Source organism: Bison bison, unplaced genomic scaffold (genome assembly GCF_000754665.1).
Source record: "Bison bison bison isolate TAMUID 2011002044 unplaced genomic scaffold, Bison_UMD1.0 scf7180017864285, whole genome shotgun sequence".
Lineage (NCBI taxonomy): Eukaryota > Metazoa > Chordata > Mammalia > Artiodactyla > Bovidae > Bison > Bison bison.
In genome coordinates, this window is record NW_011494857.1 from 604,846 (window position 1) to 621,903 (window position 17,058).

The following is a 17,058-nucleotide window of genomic DNA, read 5'->3' on the forward strand; positions in this document are numbered from 1 at the left end:
CCAAGGCAGCCATGCTCTCCCTGCAGGGACCCCTGGCAGCCATACCACCCGGGACGATGTGGGACGTGAGAGCCGTTGCCCCGCAGCGGCCCGCAGCTGGACATCCCCGAGCAGGCTGGCCCAGGAAGCTCAAGACAGGTAGGAGGGGACAGCGGCCAGATGGGCTTCCCGGGTCTGGGGGCCGCGCTCCACTCACACCCCAGCCCCTGCCCCACCGCTCCTAAGGGCGGGCAGGCTGGGGCTCAGCCCCGCCACGTGGTGGTGGCTGCAATCAGGAAGGGGCAGACCTGCTGAGGGTGGGGGGCGGTGTCAGGGCCGCTCACACCGAGGTGGGACCCCACTCCAGCCCCTCCTGCCCTCTGGAACCTTCTGCCAGCTGTGGGTTAACTGAGCATGAAGGTCAGGCGCTTTCAAGCCCTAGAAGTCAGTGCCCTTTGAAGGGTCACACCAGCCACCTGGAAACCCAAAGACTTGGGCTGCTTTCTGAGTTGGTGGGGTCGGGGTAGGGGAGAAATGAATGCCTGGGACCTCGGTGGTTCTAGCGGCTGGAGGGAGAAATCGGGGACCCCCCCAGGGGTTCAGAGCTCAAAGCAGCTTTCCCCATGACCAGTTCACTATGAGGCCTCAAGACTTCAGGGGTTAAATTTTCGTACAAATGTTGCCCTCAACTGTATTACATACCCTAATGGTTTTGACTAGAAAGATAACATTTTTTATCACTTCCCACTGAGAAAGGCGTGGATCTCGGGACAATGGGGCACCATATTTGCTACTATGGCCTTGAGTGCATTGACTGTGGCACAGCGAGGGCTCGTGGGGTTTGGGGACCCACTGTTCCGGCGGGAGGGCGCAGCCGAGGCAGTCTGTGCTTCTGGTTCTGGGTGACCCGCACAGCGGCGGAGGCAGGATGGGGACATAGGATTTGAATGTAAGCTGTGAGGAGGGGTTAGCTGCCAGAAAAAGAGACACCCCCAGATCAGAGGGGGACATATGGGATCCAGGGCAGGCGGCGTGAGGGGCAGGCTAACTTGTGCAGAAATTAGAAGTTTCTTAAGCTAATGTTCCCTAGAGGAAAGCCTGCTTTCTCACTTTTGCTTTTAATAACCTGAGCTTCCTGAGGTGATGATCATCTCTAAAGGAGCCAGTGAAAAATCCGTCTGCCAATGCAGGAGACACAGGTTCAATCCCTGGTTGGGAAGATCCCCTGGAGGAGGAAATGGCAACTCACTCCAGTATTCTTGCCTGGGAAATCCCATGGACAGAGGAGCCTGGTGGGCTACAGTCCATGAGGTCACAAAGAGTCAGACACGACTTAGCAACTCAGCAACAACTGCACTGAGAGTGTGCATCTGAATATCCCTTTCTCAGGGCAGAGTAGAAAAACCCAAGACAGTAATCAGGATCCCAGATTCCTGAGCCACACTGGTTCCAAATCCAGACTTCACCTCTTTCCTAGCTGTGTACCCCAAAGCAAGTTTCTTAACCTCTCTGTGCCGTAGTTTCCTTTAATGTTAAATCGGCAGAAAAATGTACCTTACTCTTGGGAGATCATGAGGACCCAATGAGTGAAGATAAGCCTACAGTCTAATATCTGAAACTCTGTGCACCAGACATGCTGCAGAAACTGTTTTGACAGCACCATGGGATGTGCAGCTTATATATTATACACCCCTCAGTGGGGCCTGGGCAGCATCCCATCAGTTCAGTTCAGTTGCTCAGTCGTGTCCGACTCTTTGCAACCCCATGGACTGCAGCACGCCAGGCCTCCCTGTCCATCACCAACTCCTGGGGTTTACTCAAACTGATGTCCATTGAGTTGGTGATGCCATCCAACCATCTCATCCTATAGTCCCCTTCTCCTCTTGCCCTCAATCTTTCCCAGCATCAGGGTCTTTTCCAGTAAGTCAATTCTTTGCATCAAGTGGCCAAGGTATTGGAGTTTCAGCTTCAACATCAGTCCTTCCAATGAATATTCAGGTCTGATTTCCTTTAGGATGGACTCGTTGGATCTCCTAGCAGTTCAAGGGACTCTCAAGAGTCTTCTCCAACACCACAGTTCAAAAGCATCAATTCTTTGGCACTCAGCTTTCTTTATAGTCCAACTCTCACATCTATACATGACTATTAGAAAAACCATAGCCTTGATTAGATGGATCTTGGTTGACAAAGTAATGTCTCTGCTTTTGAATATGCTATCTAGATTGGTCATAACTTTTATTCCAAGGAGTAAGCGTCTTTTAATTTCATGGCTGCAGTCACCATCTGCAGTGATTTTGGAGCCCCCCAAAATAAAATCTGTCACTGTTTCCCCATCTATTTCCCATGAAGTGATGGGACCAGATGCCATGATCTTAGTTTTCTGAATGTTGAGCTTTAAACCAACTATTTCACTCTCCTCTTTCCCAAAGAGGCTCTTTAGTTTTTCTTTGCTTTCTGCCATAAGTGTGGTGTCATCTGCATATCTGAGGTTATTGATATTTCTCCCAGCAATCTTGATTCCAGCTTGTGGTTCCTCCAGCCCAGCATTTCTCATGATGTACTCTGCATATAAATTAAATAAGCAGGGTGACAACATAACAGCCTTGACATACTCCTTTTCCTATTTGGAACCAGTCTGTTGTTTCATTTCCAGTTCTAACTGTTGCTTCCTGACCTGCATACAGATTTTTCAAGAGGCAGGTCAGGTGGTCTGGTATTCCCATCTCTTTCAGAATTGTCCACAGTTTATTGTGATCCACTCAGTCAAAGGCTTTGGCATAGTCAATAAAGCAGAAATAGGTGTTTTTTTGGAACTCTCTTGCTTTTTCGATTATCCAGCGGATGTTGGCAATTTGATCTCTGGTTCCTCTGCCTTTTCTAAAACCAGCTTGAACATCTGGAATTTCACAGTTCACGTTTTGTTGAAGCCTGGCTTGGAGAATTTTGAGCATTACTTTACTAGCGTGTGAGATGAGTGCAATTGTGCGGTAGTTTGAGCATTCTTTGGCATTGCCTTTCTTTGGGATTGGAATGAAAACTGACCTTTTCCAGTTCTGTGGCCACTGCTGAGTTTCCAAAATTGCTGGCATATTGAATGCAGCACTTTCACAGCATCATCTTTTCGGATTGGAAATAGCTCAACTGGAATTCCATCACCTCCACTAGCTTTGTTTGTAGTGATGCTTCCTTAGGCCCACTTGACTTCACATTCCAGGATGTCTGGCTCTAGGTGAGTGATCACACCATCGTGATTATCTGTGTCGTGAAGATCTTTTTTGTATAGTTCTGTGTATTCTTGCCACCTCTTCTTAATGTCTTCTGCTTCTGTTAGGTCCATACCATTTCTGTCCTTTATTGAACCCATCTTTGCCTGAAATGTTCCCTTGGTATCTCTGATTTTCTTGAAGAGATCTCTAGTCTTTCCCATTCCGTTGTTTTCCTCCATTTCTTTGCATCGATCAAGGAGGCAGGCTTTCTTATCTCTCCTTGTTATACTTTGGAACTCTGCATTCAGATTGGTATATCTTTCCTGTTCTCCTTTGCCTTTCGCTTCTCTTCTTTGCTCAGCTATTTGTAAGGCCTCCCCAGACAGCCATTTTGCCTTTGTGCATGTCTTTTTCTTGGGGATGGTCTTGATTCCTGTCGCCTGTACAATGTCACGAACCTCTGTCCATAGTTCATCAGGCACTCTGTGTATCAGATCTAGTCCCTTAAATCTATTTCTCACTTCCAGTGTATAATCATTAGGGATTGGATTTAGGTCATACCTGAATGATCTAGTGGTTTTCCCCACTTTCTTTAATTTGTCTGAATTTGGCAATAAGGAGTTCATGGTCTGAGCCACAGTCAGCTCCTGGTCTTGTTTTTGCTGACTTTATAGAGCTTCTCCATCTTTGGCTGCAAAGAATATAATCAATCTGATTTTGGTATTGGCCATCTGGTGATGTCCATGTATAGAGTCATCTCTTGTGTTGTTGGAAGAGGGTGTTTGCTCTGACCAGTGCGTTCTCTTGGCAGAACTCTATTAAACTTTGCCTTGCTTCATTCTGTACTCCAAGGCCAAATTTGCCTGTTACTCCAAGTGTTTCTTGACTTCCTACTTTTGCATTCCAGTCCTCTATACTGAAAATGACATATTTTTTGGGTGTTAGTTCTAGAAGGTCTGGTAGGTCTCCATAGAACCATTCAACTTCACCATATCAAATGTTATTGTTTCTACAAGCAGAACAAGTGGGCACTCACTGCAAAATAAGTCTATGAATAGCCTCACATTGGTTAAAATTTTGTCTCCAGATGATTTCAACTCAGGTTGGGGTTCACCTCCAATCTTCATAAAAGTGGTCGATAAGGAACTGTGGACCGGAATGTAAGCCGCAAAACCAGCCCTGGGCTTCATCAGCTCTGATTGACTATTTCCCGTGGCTTTTCAGCTGTGTAGGCTGATGAGCGAACAGGAGAGGGAGCCCTTGAGACTCAAAGACGTAGCAGCCAGACTGCCTACCTACCTGATTAGCAGTGTTAGTCGCTCAATCTCTCCGACTCTTTGCGACCCCATCGATTTTAGACCGCCAGGCTCCTCTGTCCATGGAATTCTTCAGGGAAGAATACTAGAATCGGTTGCCATTCCATTCTCCAGGGGATCTTCTCTACCCAGGGATCAAACCTGCGTCTCCTGCATCACAGGCAGATTCTTTACCATCTGAGTCATGTGATTGGCAGAACCCAAGGCAAAATGAAAACCGGCTGCCTTGCCGGCAGTCATGGAGAATTTCTAGATGGCTGGAGCAGAGGCGGGGCCCTGTGCAGCTGCATGGGTCGCACATGGTGGAGGTGACCCTGGTCCTGAGCTGGTTTCTCCTCCCTAGTAGTCCTGGCTCCAATCCCTGCTCAGCTTGCCTGATGGTTTGGAACCTGCTTGGGGCTCTGACTGAGGTGGGTGAGCTGACCAGAGGTTCAAGTCCTTCCTCTGCTCCCCGCCACCATCCCCCCTCCGCCACCACCCCAAAGAATAGGACTCCAGGCAGGGCCCGAGATGGGCAGGCTGTGGTACAGATTGGGACAGAGTATAGCTCAGCTGGTAAAGAATCCACCTGTGATTCAGGAGAGCCCAATTCAATTCCTGGGTTGGGAAGCTCCACTGGAGAAGGGATAGGTTACCCCCTCGAGTATTCTGGCCTTGAGAATTCCATGGACTGTATAGTTCATGGGGTCGCAAAGAGTTGGACACGACTGAGTGACTTTCACTTCACTTCACACTTATCACCAGCCCAGAGAGCAGAGGGGCTCAGGGACAGATTTAATTGGCTTTTTAGAAATCAAAGCAGCGAGCAAGGCATTTCCTGTACACCTCAGGGGAGGGAGCGTGACATATACTTAGTCTTCATGTGGTAAGAGCCAGCTGACCTCACTGGGAACCCACACTGAATGGGAGACCTTTGAGGAGGGCCTGAGAGTGTTCATATTTCCCAAAGGGGTCAGATTAATAAAGTGAGGGACCCTGGAATATAGGTGGAGAGTGGAGGCGAGGCCCACAGAGCCCTGACATTTAAGGGGACCGGTGGAAGGACAGATGGGGAGCCTGGAGGGGTTTAGATGGAAGCCAGATGAGGAGGAGTGAGGGCCACGCAATCCAGGGCTCCTGTGGGGCCTTGGGGTCTCCTGGCCACAGGGAAACCAGGCATGGCTGGTCAGGGAACAGAGCAGGGAAGGGGACATAGAGGGTCAGGACACACTGAAGACGCACTGTGAGAAGACCGCTTCTCGGAGCCCAGGGGAGAGCGGGGGAGCGATGGCCTGAAAAAGAAGCAACCCCTGAAGAAGGGGTCATCCACCCCACTACATGGGTGGGGAAGCTGAGGTTCATGGAGCCCAGTCAGCCGTGGAGTCGGGGCAGGAACTGCCAGGGGCCTGGGTGAGTTCAAAAGTGTAGGCTTCAGTGAGCTAGCGTGGCACTACCACTGTGGTCAGAAAGACAGACAGTGGTGAGTGTTGGCAAGGATGAGAAATCAGAGCCCTCATACGCTGCTGGTGGGAATGGAAAATAAGGCAGCTGCTCGGAAACCAGGCTGCAGTTCCTGAAACTGTTAAACACTGTTAGTTACCACACGACCCAGCTGTTCTACTCTCAGGTAAATCCCTGAGGGAAATGAAAACTTAGGTCCACACAAGGATTTGGACATGCATGTTCATAGCAATTTTATTCCTGATAACCCCAGAAGGAAAACACCCCAGATGTCTAGGAACTGATGAACTGATAAATAAAAGGAGACAGAACCATGGAGGGGAACATCAGAAATTAGTGACATGCTAACACATGCTGCCACATGGGTAAGCCTGGGAAATATGACACAGAGTGAAGGAAACCAGTCACAAAGAGGCCCTTAATGTGTGATTCATTTACATGCAATGTGCAGAGTAGGTGAATCCACTGAGGCAGAAAGTAGATGAGCTGGCAGGAGGTGGAGAGGAGGGGAAGACTAGGGGTGGGGATGGCTAAGGGGTGCAGGGTTTCAGTTGGGGGTGATAAAATTTTTCTAAAAGTAATTGTGATGCTTGCCCAACTCTGCGAATATACTAAAAGCTATTTTACACTTTATATGGGGGAACTGTATGGTATTGGAATATTATCTCAGTAAAGTGGTTACCTACAAAAAAGAAGGGCTCATCAGAGACCTAATATAAAAGCTAAACTTAGGCAGCTTGCAACCCACTCCAGTACTCTTGCCTGGAAAATCCCAGGCAAGCCTGGTAGGCTGCATGCAGTCCATGGGTCCATGGGGTCAAAAGTCCATGCTGTCCATGGGGTCGCAAAGAGTCGGACACGACTGAGCGACTTCACTTTCACTTTTCACTTGCATGCATTGGAGAAGGCAATGGCAACCTTTTGGGGGCCGGCGTGAGGCACTCCGCCCATGACAAAGGTCATGAGGAAGGAGGCTTGACATACGCAAAGGCAGAATGGAGCCTCAGGAGTCCCCCTGGAAATTCTCAAGCATCTACCCCCATAACCAGAGCCTGCCAACTTTGCTACTTTGTGCTCTCACCTACACCTCTGACTTTACGGGGGGCTGTCCCCCACCACCTCTTTCGGAGAAGGAGTTAACTTAGAGCTCCAGTTAATAATAATTCCTGGGCGTGATAGGAGTATTTCAACCTACAAACTCCTCTGAAGGTTCTCTAGCCTGCCTGACAGGCTTGTCCGGCCACATGTGATTGCTCACAGCCTCCCAACCGTGAGAGGCACGAGATGCTTTAAACCTTCTAAAAACAGGTTCCTTAGAAAAGTTAGAAAACCATTAGTATAAGTATAGTGGGCTGATTAGAAATTGTATTGGTGAAGGGTTTTTCATTTGTTGAGCCAATGTCTGTTGCTAAGACTCCACATCCCCTGCCCTTACACACATTAATGAATATATAGAAGAAATAAGTATTAACCTTTGATATTAATCATGTTAGACCTTAGGCTAAGTAAATTCTTTCCTTAACTAAAACCCACTACACCCTCACCCTATAGGAATGTAACTTTATTTGGGTGGCATCTGTTTTAAGAATAATCACCCTTGGAGAAAACGTGTTCTGGTTGACTGACCACTGTCACAAGGAGAGGGTCGTAAATTGTCAGCAGGCCCCCCTGGCCAGAAGATGATGTAACACCCCTAAGACCTCTGTATACATTTGTATGAAGCACCTGACTTAAAAGTCAGGACTGCTGTCCCCACGTGACTTTTGTATAACATCTCAGTGTATAAAAACAGACTCTGGGAAATAAAGAATTGGGATCAGTTCCTCGAAATACTGGTCTCCCCATGTCTCTCTCTCTCTCAAACTCTGGCTGAGTCTCCATCTGGAGCGCGGAACCCGCCATGCTTACTAATTATGCCTGGGCTTCTAAGATCCGACCGGGGAGGCCTCAGTGTCTCCTCTCCTTCGGGAGAACAGAAGGACGCCTGCGGCCTACGTAAGTGGTGCAAGCTTCTTGTCTTGAAGTTTTATTGGTCTCCCGCGTAAACCAAGCTACTCAGCCTCTTTTCTCCACTGAATTTTCCTACTGAGCTATCCTCATTCTATTACTCTTTATATCTTTGATGAATATTTAAATAGTCACCGACGCCGTCTCCCCTTCGAATACCCTGGATCAGCCGGGGCTGGACCCCGGCAGCAACCCACTCCAGTGTTCTTGCCTGGAGAATCCCAGGGACTGGGGAGCCTGGTGGGCTACCGTCTATGGGGTCGCACAGAGTCGGACACGACTGAAGCGACTTAGCAGCAGGCAGCTTGAGGCAGCCGGGGAGAGAGAATGTTACAGAAGCAGGAGGTGGGAACCAGCAGACTGTTAAGTCCTGGTCCAGAAATGGCACCCTCCTCCCGCAAAAAGTTCATTCTTTATGAGTCTTCCCCCGTGGTCCAGAGGTTAAGACTCCGAACTTCCACTGCAGGGGGCACAGGTTTGATCCCTGGTCAAGGAACTAAGATCCCAGAAGCTGCATGGCACCGTCAAAAAAAAAGAGATAGAAATGGTGCAACATCACTTCCGCCATATTTGATTGGCCAAGGCCCATCACAGGCCCCTCCCTGAGTCAGGGGCAAGGGCGTCAAGGCCCCTGTAGACGGCTGGAATCCCCCACGTCCACTGACAGAAGCAGGGAGCACTTACCATGCAGGGAGCCTTCCAGAAACATCCTTCATGCAGGCGCTTTGGTTAACCCCATTTTATGGAGAAAACTGAGCTCCAGGAGTTAAAGAACAGGCTCCGGGCTGCCCACCAGGAGGTGGAGTGTGCACGCGAACCTGGGCTATCTGCCCTCAGAGTCTGTGCCCTGAACCTCTGCGTTACACAGCCTTAATAGATTGTGGGCTCTCAGGTTTACATACAATAAATACTCCAGAAGTCTTTATTTTCCAAGACTTACAGAGTGCCTGCTGTGTGCTAAGCACTGTCCTAAAAGTCTTATAACTGAGGTAGTTCTGTGAGGTTGAACCATAGGAAAGGACTGTGTAGGAAAACATGCGGCTGAATGTTGGCACTTTCGAATGGTTCGACTTCGTCATCCCCTCCACTCTTTTTTTTTTTTTTGGTCGCATCATGTAGCACCTGGGGTCTTAATTCCCTGACCAGGGATCAGACTTGCATCCCCTGCTTTGAAAGGCAGAGTCTTAACCACTGAGCTGCCAGGGAAGTCCCAGTCACACCTTTTAACAGGCAAGGAAACTGGGATTCAGAGAGGGGCAGGAACCTGACTAAAGTCACACAGCTTTATAAAGGCTGGAGCTGAGATTTAAACCCAGGTCAGAGGGGTTCAGGGTCTGTGCTCCGGATGGGCTGAGTCAGTGCATGAGTGGCTGGTTTGGGGGGTGATGAAGGAAGTCATGCCAGCCCAGCCACCCCTGTTGAATTAAGTCATCTCTCCTCCCCGCAGCCGCCACGAGATTCTGGGCCACCTGCCCTTCCTCATCCACCGTCTGCTTCCTCTTTGTCATCTTTGCGGTGTCCACTGTTTTCCACTGCCACCGGCGCCTGGCCCTGGTGCCCGCCCCTTGGGCCTATGCAGGTCACGTGGTCTTGTTCCCCAGACACCTGCCGAGGGGGGGCGTGTTCACCATCAACGCCAAAGGCCGCCTGGGGAACCAGATGGGGGAGTACGCCACCCTGTACGCCCTGGCCAAGATGAACGGGCGCGCCGCCTTCATCCCGCCCCAGATGCACAGCACGCTGGCCCCCATCTTCCGAATCACACTCCCGGTCCTGCACGACGCCACGGCCAGGAGCGTCCCCTGGCAGAACTACCACCTGAACGACTGGATGGAGGAGCAGTACCGCCACATCCCGGGGGAGTACGTGCGCCTCACCGGCTACCCCTGCTCCTGGACCTTCTACCACCACCTCCGCGCCGAGATCCTCCAGGAGTTCACCCTGCACGCCCACGTGCGTGAGGAGGCCCAGAACTTCCTGCGGGGTCTGCGGGTGAATGGCAGTCGGCCGAGCACCTACGTGGGGGTCCACGTGCGCCGGGGGGACTATGTCCGAGTCATGCCCACCGTGTGGAAGGGCGTGCTGGCCGACCGGGGCTACCTGCAGCAGGCCCTGGACTGGTTCCGCGCTCGCCACCGCAGCCCGCTCTTCGTGATCACCAGCGACGACATGGCCTGGTGCCGGAGGAACATCAACAGCTCCCACCGGGACGTGGTGTTTGCGGGCAGCGGCCAGCAGGGCTCGCCGGCCAGGGACTTCGCACTCCTCACGCAGTGTAACCACACCGTCATCACCGTGGGCACCTTCGGCATCTGGGCCGCCTACCTCGCTGGGGGGAGCACCGTCTACCTGGCCAACTTCACCCTGCCCGGCTCCCGATTCCGCATGATCTTTAAGCCCCAGGCGGCCTTCCTGCCCGAGTGGGTGGGCATCGCAGCCAACCTGGGGCAGGCCAGAGAGAGCCACCCCTAGCCCCACTCGGGTCCCTGCCGCCCCATCGGGCCCAACAGGCTTGGATGCCGGAGTCTAAATCCAGGCTGTTCAGCTTCCCAGCTGGGTGACCATGGACAAGTGACTTAATCTCTCTGTGTCTTAGTGTTCCACCTGTGAAACGAACCTAACGCAGGCTCCTTCTGAGAACACGCGTTCATGTAGTTCCTTGGAAACAGGTGTGAGGGTTGGCCACTCACAGGTTTGTGATTGGCAGGCCTGGGCCTTTGGACGGCCTTGCAGTGGACACGTATTTTTGCCCTCTCCTTCTTTATAGCTCCGGGAACATGGAGCCCAAACATTTGGTACTTGCCTCTTTGGAGGGTTTGGCAATGACACTTTTCCTGCCCTCGATTGGGCTGTTTGAGGCGGCTAAAGAATTCGGGCTTTGGATTTGATGGGGCCTTAGATCGTGAAAGAAAAGGAAAGAAAATAGAATATGAGAGGGAAGATCTCGGGGAGATAACCTTGTCGAGGAGGGGGAGTCCCCAGAAGTGAGGGTGGGTGGGACGTGGGAGGGCCTCCCAGAGATGACAGGACTCAACCCCAGGCCTGGCTGGCAGCGGCAAGGACACCTGGAGTCCGCACGTCATGGAAGCAGCAGGTTGGCCACGGAGGGGCGGGGCCGCAGAGCCTGCCATGGCCATGTCCACCGTGCGGGCAGGCAACTGACACCGTGGCAGTGCCCATGCCCGCAGGACCTCGTGCCGCTGTGAGGAGCCCTAATGTGGACTAAAGTTGGATTAAGTGATTACAATACCAATTTCCTTTTGTTCGGTGTAAAGTATGGAGATAAATATTTTTACTCTTTTTTGAATATTAAAAAAGTAACATACAATTATTTAGGTTCACTTAAAATTTCCTCTGAACACAGCTGCACTGGTTTGGAAAACATTTCAGTCACATCTCTTTCCTGTTTGAAAACCCTCTCCAAGTGTCTTTTTAAATTTGAATTTCCGTTTCTTCACATCCTGGTGAGGCTGAACACCTTTCTATTAATATATTGGTAATACTGTATCTCCCGAGAGCCATTTAGCGGCCCCGTTTACTTCCTTAGGGGCTTCCCAGGCGGTGCTAGTGGTAAAGAACCCGCCTGCCAGTGCCAGTCAAACCCGACTCAGGTTCGATCCTTGGGTCGGGAGGATTCCCTGGATGAGGGCATGGCAACCCACTCCGGTATTCTTGCCTGGAGAGCTCTGTGGACAGAGGAGCCTGGCAGGCTACAGTCCATGGGGTCGCAAAGAGTCAGGCGCAACTGAAGTGACTTAGCATGCATGCACATTACTTCTTAAGGCCTTGATGGTGTCATCATGATGTGGGGTTAAGGATACAGGGATGTTAAAGCAGGAGAAGGGTCTGAAGGAGAGGGAGGTTACGTATTAGCTGCCTGTTCTGTGTAACGAATTACCCCAAAGCTCGTTACCTTAAAGTCACAACAATAATTTGTCATTACTTATGGTTTCTGTGGGCTTCCCTAGTAGTTCAGTAGTGAAGAATCTGTGCCAATGCAGGAGACCTGGGTTCGGTCTCTGGGTCGCACAGTATTCTTGCCTGGGAAATCCTAGGGTCAGAGGAGCCCAGTGGGCTACAGTCCATGGCGTCACAAAGAGTCAGACACGACTGAGGGACTAAACAACAATAACAGCAGTTTCTGTGGGTCAGGAATTAGGGAGTGGCTTACCTGAGTGACTGTGTTTGGGAAATCAGGGAAGTTGTTGTCAGGTAGGGCCACAGTCATCTGAAGGCTTGACTGGGGTCGACTTCCATGGCTGGAAAATTGTTGCTGGCTCTTGGCCAGATTCCTTTGATGTGGATCTCTGTGGGGTTACTTGAGTGTCCTTACAATATGGCAGCTGGATTCTTCCAGAGAGAGAGCCCAAACGACCAAGGTGGAAACCTACCACGGAGCCTTACCTTGTCACACAGTGTCACTTCTGTTGTGCCCAGTCCGTCACACACAGCAGCCCGATTTAGTGTGGGAGGGACCAACCTGAGGGCGTGATACCCAGAGGTGAGGATTGTTTGGGGCCATATTGGAGGCTGCTGTACTAGTTTGCTAGCGCTACCAAACTCTAGCAGAGTTTGTGGTGGCAGAGCACCACAGACGGGGTGGCTTAGACCACAGACATTCATGACCTCTCAGTTCTAGAGGCTTGAAGACTGAGATTTAGGTGTCGGCAGAGCTGGTTTAGGAGAAGGCAGTGGCACCCCACTCTAGTACTTTTGCCTGGAAAATCCCATGGATGGAGGAGCCTGGTAGGCTGCAGTCCATGGGGTAGCGAAGAGTCGGACACGACAGCGACTTCACTTTCATGCATTGGAGAAGGAAATGGCACCCCACTCCAGTGTTCTTGCCTGGAGAATCCCAGGGACGGGGGAGCCTGGTGGGCTGCCGTCTATGGGGTCGCACAGAGTCGGACACGACTGAAGTGACATAGCAGCAGAGCTGGTTTCCTGGTGAGGGAGGTGATCTGCTCCCAGCCCCTCCCCTTGGCTTGCAGACAGCCACTCCCCACATGACTTTACGTCTTCCCTCAGTACATGCGTTTGTCCAGAGTTCCTCTTCTTGTAAGGACAGCAGTCATAATGAACTAGGGCCTACCTAATGACCTCATTTTAATTTAATCACATCTGGAAACATCCTGTCTCCAAATACAATGGCATTCTGAGGTTCTGGGGGTAGGACTTCCACACAGGAATTTTAATTTATTAATGTTTTTAACTTTTGGTTGCACTGGCTCTCAGTTGCTGCATGAGGGCTTTCTCTAGTTGCAGCGGCTTCTCTTGTGGAGCACAGGCTCTAGGCACATAGGCTTAGCTGCCCCACAGCAAGTGGAATTTTCTGGGGCCAGGGATCGAACCCGTCTCCCCTGCATTGGCAGGTGGATTCTTACCCACTGCGCCACCAGGGAAGTCACAACACAGGGATTTTTGTAGCGACACAGCTCAACCCATACCAGCTCCCAGCCTTCCTTCCTAGCCCTGCCCCCCCAGAGTCAGATGGGTTTTTCTCCCTTTCTCTCTTTCCGTCCATTCTCTCAGGGCCAGCCCCTCTCCTCAGGACAATTTGCCTGAGCCGGGATCTTTCCCCCACGTTAACTCTGTGGGAGAGATTCGTGCCAGAAGGCTAGAGGAAACTGAAACCCGGCTTCTGGCTCTCTGTCCAATGTGGCGGCACCCAAGTACAGCGGTGGATGGCAACCGCATGGGCACATTTCAGTGAAGGACTCGCCTCTTCCTGTTGCCGGGCCAGATCTCATCTCCAGCGTTCCCCACCCTGCCCTGTGCCCTGGGAGGCTGTCTGATGTCATCAGCTGCGGCCTGAATGCTTGTGCCCACCCCCCACCCCCAATTCAAATGCTGAAGCCTGAATCTCCAGCGTGTTGGTATTTGGAGGTGGGCCCTTGGGAGGTATTAGAAGAATTAGGTTGTTAGAAGGAGGCCCTCATAAATAGGATTGGTGCCCTTATAAAGAGAAGTGAGAGACATGTCTGTCTCTGCTAACTTTTCTTTTTCCTACAGTTTTAAAATTTTTTATTATTCATTTTTGGCTGGGCTGGGTCTTCGTCCTTGCTGTGCAGGTTTCTCTCTAGTTGCGATGAGCGGGGGCTGCTCTAGCTGCTGTTCGTGGGCCTCTCATCGTGGTGGCTTCTCTTGTGTGGAGCACAGCTCTTAGGGCACATCGGCCTCAGTAGTTGAGGCCCACGGGCTCCGCAGTTGTAGCTCTTGGGCTCAGTCGTTGTCTTGCACAGGCTTAGTTGTTCCTCAGCATCTGGGATCTTCCTGGACCAGGGCTCGAACCCCTGTCTCCTGCATTGGCAGGCGGATTCCTCACCAGTGAGCCGCCAGGGAAGCCCCCAACTTTTATTTTTATAAGGGCAACAGTGCAAGTTGGCCAGCTGCCAAGATCAGTTCAGTTCAGTCGCTCAGTCGTGTCCGACTCTTTGGCACGCCATGGACTGCAGCACTCCAGGCCTCCCTGTCCATCACCAACTCCCAGAGTTGACTCAAACTCTTACGTCCTTTGAGTCGGTGATGCCATCCAAGCATCTCATCTTCTGTCGTCCCCTTCTCCTCTTGCCTTCAGTCTTTCCCAGCATCAGGGTCTTTTCCAGTGAGTCAGTTCTTCACATCAGGTAGCCGAAGTATTGGAGTTTAAGCTTCAGCATCAGTCCTTCCAATGAATATTCAGGTCTAATCTCCTTTAGGATGAACTGATTGGATCTCCTTGCAGTCCAAGGGACTCTCAACAGTCTTCTCCAACACCATTCATCTAACAAATATATTTATTAGAGTGGACACAAAAAGCAGGTCTTGGGTTCCTCAGCTTTCAGAACTGGGAGGAAGAAATTTCTGTCGTTTAAGACACACAGGCGGCTGCGACGACCGGCGCACTAAGCGCGGCCGAAAGGAGCTACCCCACGTCTGAGGTCGGGCAGAAGCCAGGAGGACCCCGTGCCCGAAGGGCGGCGGCCAAGAGAACTTACCCCACGTCCGAGGTCAGGGGCAGTGGCCGAGAGTGCCAGGCTGTGACTGCACAGGAACGACCGAGAGGAGCTACCCCGCATCCGAGGTCGGGGGGTGGCCGAGAGGAGCTACCCCGCGTCCGAGGTCAGGGGTGGCGGCCAGGAGGAGCAACCTCACGTCCAAGGAGCCATGACTGCGAGGGTGCAGGAGGGCCTAGAGGAGCTATCCCACGTTGAAGGTCAGGAAGGGAGGCGGTGAGGAGATACCCCTCATCCAAGGTAAGGAGCAGCGGCTGCGCTTTGCTGGAGTAGCTGTGAAGAGAACCCCACGCCCAAGGTAAGAGAGGGCAGACACACTGAAACCATACTCACAGAAAACTAGTCAATCTAATCACACTAGGACCACAGCCTTGTCTAACTCAGTGAAACTAAGCCATGCCCGTGGGGCAACCCAAGATGGGCAGGTCATGGTGGAGAGATCTGACAGAATGTGGTCCACTGGAGAAGGGAATGGCAAACCACTTCAGTATTCTTGCCTTGAGAACCCCATGAACAGTACGAAAAGGCAAAATGATAGGATACTGAAAGAGGAACTCCCCAGGTCAGTAGGTGCCCAATATGCTACTGGAGATCAGTGGAGAAATAACTCCAGAAAGAATGAAGGGATGGAGCCAAAGCAAAAAAATACCCAGCTGTGGATGTGACTGGTGATAGAAGCAAGGTCCAATGCTGTAAAGAGCAATATTGCATCAGATCAGATCAGATCAGTCTCTCAGTCGTGTCTGACTTTTTGAGACCCCATGAATCTCAGCACGCCAGGCCTCCCTGTCCATCACCAACTCCTGGAGTTCACTCAGACTCACGTCCATCGAGTCAGTGACACCATCCAGCCATCTCATCCTCTGTCGTCCCCTTCTCCTCTTGCCCCCAATCCCTCCCAGCATCAGAGTCTTTTCCAATGAGTCAACTCTTCGCATGAGGTGGTCAAAGTACTGGAGTTTCAGCTTCAGCATCATTCCTTCCAAAGAAATCCCAGGGCTGATCTCCTTCAGAATGGACTGGTTGGATCTCCTTGCAGTCCAAGGGACTCTCAAGAGTCTTCTGCAACACCACAGTTCAAAAGCATCAATTCTTCGGCCCTCAGCCTTCTTCACAGTCCAACTCTCACATCTAACAAGAAAAACCACAGCCTTGACTAGACGGACCTTTGTTGGCAAAGTAATGTCTCTGCTTTTGAATATGCTACCTAGGTTGGTCATAACCTTCCTTCCAAGGAGTAAGCGTCTTTTAATTTCATGGCTTCAGTCACCGTCTGCAGTGATCTTGGAGCCCAGAAAAATAAAGTCTGACACTGTTTCCACTGTTTCCCCATCTATTTCCCATGAAGTGATCAGACCGGATGCCATGATCTTCGTTTTCTGAATGTTGAGCTTTAAAAAGTCAACTTTTTCACTCTCCATTTTCACTTTCATCAAGAGGCCTTTTAGTTCCTCTTCACTTTCTGCCATAAGGGTGGTGTCATCTGCATATCTGAGGTTATTGATATTTCTCCCCGCAATCTTGATTCCAGCTTGTGTTTCTTCCAGTCCAGCGTTTCTCATGATGTACTCTGCATATAAGTTAAATAAGCAGGGTGACAATATACAGCCTTGATGTACTCCTTTTCCTATTTGGAACCAGTCTGTTGTTCCATGTCCAGTTCTTTTTTTTTTTTTTTTTAGTTCTACCAGTTTATTGCTACCAACCCATGACCCTCCACCCTCATGCACACATGCTCAGTCATGTAACCCCATGGACTGCAGCCTGCCAGGCTCCTCTGTCCATGGACTTTTCCAGGCAAGAATACTGGAGTGGGTTGCCATTTCCTTCTCCCCATGTCCAGTTCTAATTGTTGCTTCCTGACCTGCATACAAATTTCTCAAGAGGCAGATCAGGTGGTCTGGTATTCCCATCTCTTTCAGAATTTTCCACAGTTTATTGTGATCCACACAGTCAAAGGCTTTGGCAGAGTCAATAAAGCAGAAATAGATATTTTTCTGGAACTCTCTTGCTTTTTCCATGATCCAGCAGATGTTGGCAATTTGATCTCTGGTTCCTCTGCCTTTTCTAAAACCAGCTTGCACATCAGGAAGTTCATGGTTCACATATTGCTAA

The 17,058-nt window shown here is 50.7% G+C and overlaps 1 protein-coding gene across 2 annotated transcripts in view; it reads left to right on the forward strand.

Moving 5' to 3' along the window:
- Positions 1–11,345, forward strand: part of LOC104995617 (galactoside 2-alpha-L-fucosyltransferase 2-like) — a 15,691-nt gene extending 4,346 nt beyond the window's left edge. For both annotated transcript variants that reach the window (XM_010849561.1, XM_010849562.1), the window contains exons 2-3: positions 27–138; positions 9,396–11,345. In XM_010849561.1, coding sequence (XP_010847863.1) covers positions 57–138; positions 9,396–10,420 — 1,107 coding nt within the window. In that variant the 5' untranslated portion in view covers positions 27–56 and the 3' untranslated portion in view covers positions 10,421–11,345. The remainder of the gene's footprint in view (positions 1–26; positions 139–9,395) is intronic.
- The last annotated feature ends 5,713 nt before the right edge of the window (positions 11,346–17,058 follow it).